Below are 13,095 nucleotides of genomic sequence, written 5' to 3' on the forward strand. Positions count from 1 at the left end.
TCAGTTTCTGACAGACTCTTTTTTAAGTTCTAGGTCAATGAAACTTGGTTTATAGTTGCACAGTGCAACAAAATATTTTATGGTATGCAAGACATCTAGTTCTGTGGAATTGTTACGTATTAATTTAAACCCTCAAGTGTGTAATTTGTAGACACCTCGGAGCTCCTCGGTAATATATAAGGGATATGCCAGTCTTGGATTTTGATTGTCCTGCACTGAAAAGCTGCTCGAAACTAGCAAAAAGCAGAAATTTCATCCATTTCTTTTATAAATATGTGTCTTAATTGTATAAATACATTTGAATCCCGTTGGCTGAAACCCCATCGGATAGTTCGACCAAATCATTCGATCAACATCGGATATTTATGTAACGTCAGTTAGAAAGTTGAATTAGATACATATTATTTTGGTAACTGCAAACTTTAAAATTTGATCAGTGTGTTATATAGCAAACTATCTGAGTGAAAGAATTTGTTAGAAATTATGCCAATTGTGTGATGCAGAAGCCTTTGATGGTATTAATTAAATGTGTGGTTGTGGAAGTGATGACAGCTGATTAACTCGCCCATTGTTTCATTTAAAACTGGTCTTGTAGACTTGTTCAAAGTAATGCTTTATGCCGAGGCCCATTTGTGCACTAATTGTTTGATTGGTATCACAGTTCCTCTACGAGGCACCGTGACACTAGCTGTACTTGAAAGATCATTACCGATAGCCGCCTAACAAACAGAAAGAAAGGATTGCCTGGCTATTGTTGTGATTCCCCGATTCATCTATAGTTCGTTCCGCCTAACTAATTAATCCAAAGGTTGTAATAACCAACTGCGCAAGCGCAGCAATAGTTGGTCCTTTTCGGTGTGTTCCCATGTAATATTTGATGGATCACCAGTTCCAGGGAAATATAGCTAATAACACAGATGTGACCGATAATTTAGTTTAGCGAAGGCTTATAATCGACCCTTGACGTGTTAGACCCGTCAGCAGTTAATATAAAGGTTTACCGAACAAAAAACTCGGGACTTTGTTTTTGGTTCGAGTGGTGCAAGATTCTACTGATATAGGACCAGGACCTCGTTCCACGAAGGAGCGGAATGTAGCTCAGTGGTACAGTGCTTGCCTGATGCGCGATCGATCTAGGATCGATTCCCGATGTGGGTCCATTGGGCTATTGCTTGGTCCAGCCAGTGCTCAACAACTGGTGTAACAAAGGCTGTGGTATGTACTATCTTGTCTGGGATGGTTGCACATAAAAGATCCCTTGCTGCTAATCGAAAAGAGTAGCACATGAAGTGGCGACAGTGAGTTTCCTTTCTCAATATCTGTGTGGTCCTTAACCATATGTCTGATGCCATATAACCGTAAATAAAATGTGTTGAGCGTGTCGTTAAATTAAACAATTCCTTCATTCTGTGAAGTGATCGTAGCCCTAAGATCAACGTAATTCACATGGTCACAGAAGGCAGTTATGCCCTTAAAGTGATCTCAGCGCTAAGATCGCTTTGTGAAACTGGGCCCTGAAGTGGGTGGGATGGATTTGGTGTAAATGTGCTTCTAGGACATACTTTATTTATTTTACTGTATTTCTCATTTAAAAAAAAAGAAAAGAAAATGCTGTGACTATTTAACTTACACCCTTGAAGGTTTGCAAAATACTATAGCTTTGTTGTGGATTTTGTTTTGCAGATGGAAAACTCTGGTGTTGTACACATGCTGGAGAACAACAAAACAGATGGTAAGATTATATTCATTCATAGAATTTGTGTACCATGAAAGACAAATTGTCTTTTTATCCATCTATGTCAAACGTCCTAGGAGTTGTGGGTCTGTGTATTAGCTTTGGTGTAACTTTTAACACAGGTCAGTGTTTTTGTTTTTGTTTTGTGTCTTATAAACGTAAAGTCTTTGCTTAACTATGCTTTTTATATTAAATATATTTTACATTCACAGAAGCACAGTATCCTGCTAAATTTGCTGTAGCCCGACTACAAATGTAGCTATAATCGTGCCTTCCACTTTAGCAGTGTGTCAAGTGGCTTACACTATCAAATGGCGTCGGTTGTGTTTTTCAGATCTGGCCTGCATGTACAAGCTGTTCTACCGAGTGTTTCTTGGTTTGAAGACGATGTGCGACTGTATAAGCAAGTATCTGAGAGAGCAGGGCCGCGCGCTCACAGTCGAAGATGTAGAGGAGGGCAAAAGTGCCATTTCATATATTCAGGTAGTAATACTTTACTGTGTACTTAGTTAATTGAGAATTTTTATATTATTTTTATAGTGCTTAAAGTGCAGTGTTATGGTCGTGTATTAGTGTTTCAGTGAAGAGCAGGACGTAGCCCAGTGGTAAAGTGCTCGCCTGATGCACGGTCAGTCTAGGATCGATTCCCGTCGGTGGACCCATTTGGGCTATTTCTCGTTCCAGTCAGTGCTCCACAACTGGTGTAACAAAGGCTGTTTTCATTCGAACCAATGCACCACAACTGGTATATTAAAAGCTGATTTGCTATGTTTGACATCCAATAGCTGATGATTAATAAATCAGCCTGCACTACTGGGTGTCGTTAAAAAAAAAAGACTTAGTTTTTTAATGTGATTCCAAATAATACATGAGTGATCATTAGATACAATTTATCTCACAAGTTGTTTTAAAATGTATCTCACGAGAGAAAGCTAATTTCATACGTTTTTAAACAATGAGTTGTGAGAAATGGTATCTAACGATACGAATGTATTATTCTATTGCATATCCTCAAAAACCAAGTTTTAAGCCAATTTTAACATCTTTTTTGACTAAAAGTTATTTACAGCCGTTGCACTTGTAGCTGACTTCCGTGCGTCACACACATGATTGTCAGATTAACTATAAGTCACAGTGTAACCGATTTCCATGGAGTTGTTTCTTTATTGGACATATGGCATTGGTGAACTGGTCATCACCTAGGAGCAGCCAGTCGTATGTCTTGAAATTGTTAACATGTACATGTGTAAACAAGTATGTGTTATAAAAAAATAACACATGATGTTCTCACCAACAGGTGTGTAAGAAAAAATGTTTCACTGTATCTGCATTGATGTCATATTATTATAGATAGTGAGCTTTATTGTTTGATTGACTTGTTTTTCCAGAGTTTGTTGGACCTGAAAGATCGGTTTGATCACTTCCTTCACGAATCATTCAGCGACGACAAGCAGTTCAAACAGATGATCTCGAGTGACTTTGAGTACTTCATTAACCTGAACACGAAATCACCCGAGTTTTTATCATTATTTATTGACGACAAACTGAAGAAAGGTGTCAAGGGGGTAAGATTTAGCAAAGGTATTTTTTTATTATTATTATTCCACTGCCCCCTTTCCTTTCTCTTCTAAGAAAATGCACGTGTGTGTGTCAGGCCCCCTGGTTTTACAGAAATAGTAGTTTTCGGTAACTTGTCGGTAAAATCACAAAAACAAACTTTTGTTTCCTATAATTATTATTTCAAGTACATATTTAACCGTAAGTAGAATGGGCATGGCACCATACCCAAATTTTTTTGCAGATCTGTTTTGTTTTTAAGTTAACCTTTTGACAAAATTAATTACTCTTATAATTACTGCATAATTTTCTTAACCCTAACCTTAACCCATTTTCTTTCTAGGGAAGACCTCCCATAACCCCTGTTGAACTTTATTTCTTGCAGAAACATTGACGAGGTCAGCGAATTCCCACCGCACGATAGGTTTTTGAAATACCGTCGTGGCGTTTCGTATTACAAAATTAGCTTGTCCATCTGCAAAATTTTGCATTTGTTTCCTAATTAAATTGATGTGTTAAATGTGCATGCAATTAAAGAACAGTGAATAGGTGCATGTGCAAGAAAATTTGTAATGGGATCTAAGCAGTCTCTGACTGAGTCTGTGTGTTGGACTCACACTGAGAGTGCCAAACACCAGAATTTCTAAGGAAAACCAAGGGTACTCTCTTCCTGAACATTTTAAAAATTAAATATCCTGAAATGCAATGTCCTGCATTCTACAAGTAAAATTCATCCTGAAAAATAGAGGGGTAAACACTCGTCCATTATGACACACACACACACACACACACACACACACACACACACCCAGTAAAAAAAACCTAAATTAACTCAAAAGTAGCATATTTTTAGTGACCATTCTAAAGTAAAGAGTTAAAGTTTAAAAAATAATAATCATAAATTCATTTCCAATTTTCCTTCATTCCGATAGCAATTTATATTTTTACATTCACAAATTAAGGGAAGTAAACATATTTAGTAATACAGGGTTTACAAGTGCTTTGTATGATGTGTAATTGTTTGACACGGACAGAAATTTTTATTTCAACTGCTTAAGTTTTGGGACGAGTTAAGTTTTTTATGGGCAAGTGAAAATTGAGATTTACTTGCCCAGAGGGCAATTGAATATTTTTGGATATTGCTAGCCCTGCTATATATAGTTTTCCAGAAGGTTTTTTTAACAATGCCTTAAGATATGGAGCTGAAATGTATATCATGTACTGTTACAAATAGAGTTTGACTTTCAAGGCGATTTATCTGTGTCTAACAAAGTTATGGTCCTTGAACTTCGGAGATGAGAAAATTAGTTTTCCAGATTTTTGTTTTTCTTTTGCAATGCCTAAATATATTGAGCTGAAATACGGTATATAGCTTTATCATGTTCTCTTACAGATCAAGTTTTTTTTTCGTGTCGACTTTTCCATTTTTCACAGAGTTAGACACTTGAATTTAGGGTATATGAAAATTTGTTTGAGCCTGCAGGGGACATGTATTGCTTTAGCGGTACTCTGACAAAGCTTGTTATTTTTGTTTTCAGATGACTGAGCAGGAGATTGAGAACGTTCTGGACAAGAGCATGGTGCTGTTCCGCTACCTGCAGGAGAAGGATGTGTTTGAGCGCTACTACAAGCAGCACCTGGCGCGCAGGCTGCTGCTCAACAAGAGTGTGTCCGATGACTCGGAGAAAAACATGATCTCCAAGCTCAAGGTGTGTACTTGCTGTTTTATATCTGCAACTAGGATAAATACATGATCTCCAAGCTCAAGATGTGTACTCGCCGTTTTTATATCGGCAACTAGGATAAATACATGATCTCCAAGTTGAAGGTGTGTACTCAATGTTTTATATTGGCAACTAGGATAAATACATGATCGCCAAGTTGAAGGTTTGAACTTGCTGTTTTATATCGGCAACGAGGATAAATACATTATATCTAAGTTGAAAGTTTGAACTTGCTGTTTTATATCGGCAACTAGGATAAATACATGATCTCCAAGTTGAAGGTGTGTACTCAATGTTTTATATTGGCAACTAGGATAAATACATGATCTCCAAGTTGAAGGTGTGTACTCATTGTTTTATATTGGCAACTAGGATAAATACATGATCGCCAAGTTGAAGGTTTGAACTTGCTGTTTTATATCGGCAACTAGGATAAATACATGATATCCAAGTTGAAGGTTTGAACTTGCTGTTTTATATCGGCAACTAGGATAAATACATGATATCCAAGTTGAAGGTTTGAACTTGCTGTTTTATATCCGCAACTAGGATAAATACATGATATCCAAGTTGAAGGTGTGTACTCACTATTTTATGTCAGCAACTAGGAAAAAAACATGATCTCTATGCTCAAGGTATGTACTTGCTGTTTTATGTCTGCAACTAGGATAAATACATGATCTCCAAGGGAAATTAATAATGAAATATATTCGCCAAATTTTAATTTTAATGTGATTTGGCAAAAGACAGGTAAAAGCCTGCTTACTCCAAATAGTTGGAGTGTTAGATATTATACTGTATCACTGCTAATGCATTTAAGGATTGTCTGTTATTTCTTTTACATTCATTGGGGTAAGAACCCAAAAAATAAGTTTGCTAAAAACGACACTAAAAGTTAATATTTTATTTTTAATTATTTGTTGGTTCTTAAACAATAACGCCCAGTAAAACAAAGTATCTATAAAGTGACATTAAATATGATGTTCCCTGACAACGTTATTTTTACGTTCATCAAGAAAAAGTTTGTTTTGTTTAATGACACCACTAAAGCACATTGATTCATTATTCATCAGCTATTGGATGTCAAGCATTTGGTAATTTTGACATATAGTCTTAGAGAGGAAACCCGCTACATTTTTCCATTAGTAGGGAGGGTTCTTTTATAGGCACCATCCCACAGACAAGACAGCACATACCATAGCCTTTGATATACCAGTCGAGGTGCAGTGGCTGGAAGGATAAATAGTCCAGTGGGCTCACCAACAGGGATCGATCTCAAACCATCCACACATCAAGTGAACGCTTTACCACTGGGCTATGTCCCGCCTCTTAACGTTCATTGAGAAATGAACAAAGTAGCGTTGTATTGTAATGAATGTAACAGACATTTAATTATAGACTTGTCTTTCAGACTGAATGTGGATGTCAGTTCACGTCCAAGTTGGAGGGGATGTTTAAAGACATGACCGTGTCTAACACAATCAATGAGGAATTCAAGTCATTCGTACCTCATGCACAGGTTTGTATGCACTTTTATTCTATATTTAAATATTTTTTCAAAAAAATTATTATTTTAGTTTTTCATGAAATAATGTTCACAAAGTAAACCGGATTTGATCTAAAATACTCAAAACTGACCTATGGATGTTCATGGCTTTTTAAAGATTACTTTTTTCTTTTGCTTTTTTAAATGGGTATCCTATCTCTGTTGAACATATTGTGGGCCGACAATCAGACTGACTGCGTCGTCTGTCATGGTTTTAAGAAAAACTAATTTTAACCTGTAAAATTTTGTGATAAATGAGAAAAAAAAGCAGTTGTTTTTTCAATTTATATAGCTTTCCATCACTCCTGTTACATGCACGTACCAAAAACCTATCTGTAAAAACAACATAAGAAAGTGAAATAGTGGACACATCTCATTTTCACAAAGAATGGACATAACCACCAGGGTTTCTGCCAGAGGGTAAAACGGGTATGGCGTCATACCCAAATTTTTGGCAGATTTTGTTTTTATAAATCTTTTTTTTTTTTTGATAAAATTAATGACACTTATCATTACTGTATGATTTTCTTAACCCTAAACCTAACCAATTTTTTTTCAGGGTGGGGGGAAATACCCTCCTGTGAACTGCGGATGCATTCAGCACACATTCAATTTCATAGCACCATACCCAAAAATTTCTTTCTGGCAGAAACCCTGACCACTTAGTCAGACCTTGATAAAAGAGTCAACTCTTAATATCACGGGGGGGGGGGGGGGGGGGGTTAAGTTCAGCACAATGTAGGCTAGAGGTATTAGAGACTCACTACACAGTTCACTTCATTACAGTCCATATAGTTCCTAATTGTGACATGTTGTGGGTTCACATATTCACTTCTAGTAATTGGGGAAGAATTAAAACACTTTGTATTTTTCAATGGTAAGCCCACTGGCTTGATTTTGACCCTGTTACTTTGTAATATTGTGGTTTAACTTTTTTGGACATGGGTGTATGGCGGAACAGGTGGCTGGTGTTCCTAAACCACCTGTTCAGAACGTTACTACAGCCAGATGCTGTCATGTAGCAAAACACTAAGACGGAAATGTTCTCAATTATGAAATGCAAATAAATGTGTTATATAATGTATGTTCACAATGGTGTATGTTGTTAATGCCAACGAGAACCTATTCTATTAGCAATTTTCATTTGAAGTTGGGCAATTTGACATGGGTTCCAGTGGTAGATGGTATCTGTGTAGTGAGACCTAGAGTGCTCGGGAGATGGGTTAATTCTTATTGGTACATGGCAGGTCATTTGAAGTTGGGCAATTTGACATGGGTTCCAGTGGTAGATGGTATCTGTGTAGTGAGACCTAGAGTGCTCGGAAGATGGGTTAATTCTTATTGGTACATGGCAGGTCATTTGAAGTTGGGCAATTTGACATGGGTTCCAGTGGTGGATGGTATCTGTGTAGTGAGACCTAGAGTGCTCGGGAGATGGGTTAATTCTTATTGCTACATGACAGGTCATTTGTTACATTGTCACTGGTAAAGTTAACTTAAAGCCCATGTAAAAGATGCCTTGTGGCTCAACAACAGGCATAGTTTAGCTAACAACGGCTTTGTTACATTGTCACTGGTAAAGTGAACTTAAAGCACATGTAAAAGATGCCTTGTGGCTCAACAACAGGCATAGTTTAGCTAACAACGGCTTTGTTACATTGTCACTGGTAAAGTGAACTTAAAGCACATGTAAAAGATGCCTTGTGGCTCAACAACAGGCATAGTTTAGCTAACAACGGCTTTGTTACATTGTCACTGGTAAAGTGAACTTAAAGCACATGTAAAAGATGCCTTGTGGCTCAACAACAGGCATAGTTTAGCTAACAACGGCTTTGTTACATTGTCACTGGTAAAGTGAACTTAAAGCACATGTAAAAGATGCCTTGTGGCTCAACAACAGGCATAGTTTAGCTAACAACAGGTTTGTTACATTGTCACTGGTAAAGTGAACTTAAAGCACATGTAAAAGATGCCTTGTGGCTCAACAACAGGCATAGTTTAGCTAACAACGGCTTTGTTACATTGTCACTGGTAAAGTTAACTTAAAGCACATGTAAAAGATGCCTTGTGGCTCAACAACAGGCATAGTTTAGCTAACAACGGCTTTGTTACATTGTCACTGGTAAAGTGAACTTAAAGCACATGTAAAAGATGCCTTGTGGCTCAACAACAGGCATAGTTTAGCTAACAACGGCTTTGTTACATTGTCACTGGTAAAGTGAACTTAAAGCACATGTAAAAGATGCCTTGTGGCTCAACAACAGGCATAGTTTAGCTAACAACGGCTTTGTTACATTGTCACTGGTAAAGTGAACTTAAAGCACATGTAAAAGATGCCTTGTGGCTCAACAACAGGCATAGTTTAGCTAACAACGGCTTTGTTACATTGTCACTGGTAAAGTGAACTTAAAGCACATGTAAAAGATGCCTTGTGGCTCAACAACAGGCATAGTTTAGCTAACAACGGCTTTGTTACATTGTCACTGGTAAAGTGAACTTAAAGCACATGTAAAAGATGCCTTGTGGCTCAACAACAGGCATAGTTTAGCTAACAACGGCTTTGTTACATTGTCACTGGTAAAGTGAACTTAAAGCACATGTAAAAGATGCCTTGTGGCTCAACAACAGGCATAGTTTAGCTAACAACGGCTTTGTTACATTGTCACTGGTAAAGTGAACTTAAAGCACATGTAAAAGATGCCTTGTGGCTCAACAACAGGCATAGTTTAGCTAACAACGGCTTTGTTACATTGTCACTGGTAAAGTTAACTTAAAGCACATGTAAAAGATGCCTTGTGGCTCAACAACAGGCATAGTTTAGCTAACAACGGGTTTGTTACATTGTCACTGGTAAAGTTAACTTAAAGCCCATGTAAAAGATGCCTTGTGGCTCAACAACAGGCATAGTTTAGCTAACAACGGGTTTGTTACATTGTCACTGGTAAAGTTAACTTAAAGCCCATGTAAAAGATGCCTTGTGGCTCAACAACAGGCATAGTTTAGCTAACAACGGGTTACATTGTCACTGGTAAAGTGAACTTAAAGCACATGTAAAAGATGCCTTGTGGCTCAACAACAGGCATAGTTTAGCTAACGACGGCTTTGTTACATTGTCACTGGTAAAGTGAACTTAAAGCACATGTAAAAGATGCCTTGTGGCTCAACAACAGGCATAGTTTAGCTAACAACGGCTTTGTTACATTGTCACTGGTAAAGTGAACTTAAAGCACATGTAAAAGATGCCTTGTGGCTCAACAACAGGCATAGTTTAGCTAACGACGGCTTTGTTACATTGTCACTGGTAAAGTGAACTTAAAGCACATGTAAAAGATGCCTTGTGGCTCAACAACAGGCATAGTTTAGCTAACAACGGGTTTGTTACATTGTCACTGGTAAAGTTAACTTAAAGCCCATGTAAAAGATGCCTTGTGGCTCAACAACAGGCATAGTTTAGCTAACAACGGGTTTGTTACATTGTCACTGGTAAAGTTAACTTAAAGCCCATGTAAAAGATGCCTTGTGGCTCAACAACAGGCATAGTTTAGCTAACAACGGGTTTGTTACATTGTCACTGGTAAAGTTAACTTAAAGCCCATGTAAAAGATGCCTTGTGGCTCAACAACAGGCATAGTTTAGCTAACAACGGGTTTGTTACATTGTCACTGGTAAAGTGAACTTAAAGCCCATGTAAAAGATGCCTTGTGGCTCAACAACAGGCATAGTTTAGCTAACAACGGGTTTGTTACATTGTCACTGGTAAAGTGAACTTAAAGCCCATGTAAAAGATGCCTTGTGGCTCAACAACAGGCATAGTTTAGCTAACAACGGGTTTGTTACATTGTCACTGGTAAAGTGAACTTAAAGCCCATGTAAAAGATGCCTTGTGGCTCAACAACAGGCATAGTTTAGCTAACAACGGCTTTGTTACATTGTCACTGGTAAAGTGAACTTAAAGCCCATGTAAAAGATGCCTTGTGGCTCAACAACAGGCATAGTTTAGCTAACAACGGCTTTGTTACATTGTCACTGGTAAAGTGAACTTAAAGCCCATGTAAAAGATGCCTTGTGGCTCAACAACAGGCATAGTTTAGCTAACAACGGCTTTGTTACATTGTCACTGGTAAAGTGAACTTAAAGCCCATGTAAAAGATGCCTTGTGGCTCAACAACAGGCATAGTTTAGCTAACAACGGGTTTTTTTAACTTAACATTTAAAGGGACTATCATGAGCAGGACTCTGAGAATTGAACATTTGTGAAAACCATTTATGGGTTACAGTGATAGAAATAAGAAGAATGTTTTACAAATGCATCTAGAAATCTACTTGCCCACCAATATTTTCAGTTGTCCAAATATATGGTTTGTTTTATTCGCGTACAAGGATGATATTTTTGACTACTCAAAAAGAATTTGCATTGAAAATGTTTCCTTGTGGACAACTACTGAAGTGCATTTTGTTTATTCGAGCAGATTTTTACTTGTCAGGACAAACAGACAAGTGCTTATTTCGAACACTGGGCTACACACAAATAAAATTCAGATAACCCATTTCGTGTTTACAAAACCCATCATGACCATGTAAATGTCCTAAATTAAATGCTCGAATGAAAAATTGGTTAAGCAAACTGTACTTGCGCTAGAGACAGGCGAATGAAACTATCAGTCTTGCAATTTTCAGAGGCCTGCTGAGTTTTTAGCCCTAGTAAGACTTGTGTTTGTTTCCCTCAACAAAATAAAGACATTTAAAAACAAACATTATCACACTGTTACCATAACATGTTTCAAATATATTATTAGCATTATATGGATAATGACATTTGGAATGATCCTTATCCAAATTATTTCAAATTTCATTTGAATGTTGGAAGAAATGTTATTATAGACAAATTGATATTGAGGTACTACAAAACATTGCGATGTCCAGAAATGCATTCAGTTTGGTTCTAGAGATATATATTGTAACAATGTAAGCAAGAAAATGTAAGTATATTATAAAAATCATGTAAAAATATTTTATTTGCCAAAAACCTTTTAAAATGGCTTCAGGCTCAGAATAGTCCCTTTTAAACGAAACAGCTTTAAAATGGGAAAGAAGAGAGACAAAGAATAAACAGAGAAGTATGACATGATGTCAATGTTTATGCCAGAGTAAAATGGGTATGGTTCCATACCCAAATGTTTTGTAGATTATTTTTTTTAGTTAACCTTTTGACAAAATTAATTACTCTTTATAATTACTGTATGATTTTCTTAACTCTAACCCTAAACTTAACCCATTTTCCTTCTGGGGAGGCCCTCCATACCTCATGTTGACTGGTTGTATTCAGTTCCATAGCACCATACCCAAATATTTTTTCTCTGGCAGAAACACTGGATGTGTAATAGCTGATTTGTTTTGTCAGGTAAACCTGTCGGGTGTTGATCTCACTGTGAGGGTGCTAACCACTGGCTTCTGGCCTACTCAGTCAGCCACGCCGCGGTGCAATATTCCACAAGCTCCCAGGACGGCCTTTGAAGCTTTTAGGAGGTAAGATTCTTACAATATTCCACAAGCTCCTAGGACGGCCTTTGAAGTGGTCAGATTCATACAGCATTCCACAAACTCCTAGGACAGCCTTTGAAGCTTTTAGGAGGTAAGATTCTTACAGTATTCCACCAGCTCTTAGAATGGCCTTTGAAGTGGTCAGATTCTTAAAATATTCCACAAGCTCCTAGGATGGCCTTTGAAGCTTTTAGGAGGTAAGATTCTTACAGTATTCCAACAGCTCCTAGGATGGCCTTTGAAGCTTTTAGGAGGTAAGATTCTTACAATATTCTACTAGCTCCTAGGATGGCCGTTGAAGCTTTTGGGAGGTAAGATTCTTACAATATTCCATCAGTTCCTTGGACGGCCTTTGAAACTTTTGGGAGGTAACATTCTTACAATATTCCATAAGCTCCTAGGACTGCCTTTGAAGCTTTTCGGAAGTAACATTCTTACAGTATTCCACAAGCTCCTAGGATGGCCTTTAAAGCTTTTGGGACGTAAGATTCTTACAGTATTCCACAAGCTCCTAGGACGGCCTTTGAGGCTTTTAGGAAGTAACATTCTTACAGTATTCCACAAGCTCCTAGGATGGCCTTTGAAGCTTTTGGGAGGTAAGATTCTTACAGTATTCCATCAGTTCCTAGGACGGCCTTTGAAGCTTTTTGGAAGTAACATTCTTACAGTATTCCACAAACTCCTAGGACGGCCTTTGAAGCTTTTAGGAAGTAACATTCTCACAGTATTCCACAAGCTCCTAGGATGGCCTTTGAAGCTTTTAGGAGGTAAAGTCTTATTCTACTTGGGGGTGGGGTTTTGGGCATTTAGAAATGCAGTTGTCTTGAAGAAGACTATTTTTTCTTTTTACTGTCTCTCCCCACCACCCCAAGTTATCTCAGGCCTTGCTTATTTTACAATAATGGTCCAATATTTTGACAGCTAAATTTAAATAGACCTACAACAACAGACTGTTTAAAAAAAACTTTGTGATTGTTTTGTCTGTGATTAAC

At 37.5% G+C, this 13,095-nt stretch overlaps 1 protein-coding gene across 1 annotated transcript in view; it reads left to right on the top strand.

The window, feature by feature from the left end:
• The window catches only part of LOC121374180 (cullin-3-like), a 61,625-nt gene that overhangs the window by 33,397 nt on the left and 15,133 nt on the right, over positions 1-13,095 (top strand). Inside the window, exons 9-14 of the mRNA XM_041501162.1 lie at positions 1,684-1,732; positions 2,070-2,218; positions 3,124-3,300; positions 4,831-5,001; positions 6,428-6,535; positions 11,964-12,088. Coding sequence (XP_041357096.1) covers positions 1,684-1,732; positions 2,070-2,218; positions 3,124-3,300; positions 4,831-5,001; positions 6,428-6,535; positions 11,964-12,088 — 779 coding nt within the window. The remainder of the gene's footprint in view (positions 1-1,683; positions 1,733-2,069; positions 2,219-3,123; positions 3,301-4,830; positions 5,002-6,427; positions 6,536-11,963; positions 12,089-13,095) is intronic.

Source organism: Gigantopelta aegis, chromosome 1 (assembly GCF_016097555.1).
Source record: "Gigantopelta aegis isolate Gae_Host chromosome 1, Gae_host_genome, whole genome shotgun sequence".
Taxonomy (NCBI): Eukaryota; Metazoa; Mollusca; class Gastropoda; order Neomphalida; family Peltospiridae; genus Gigantopelta; species Gigantopelta aegis.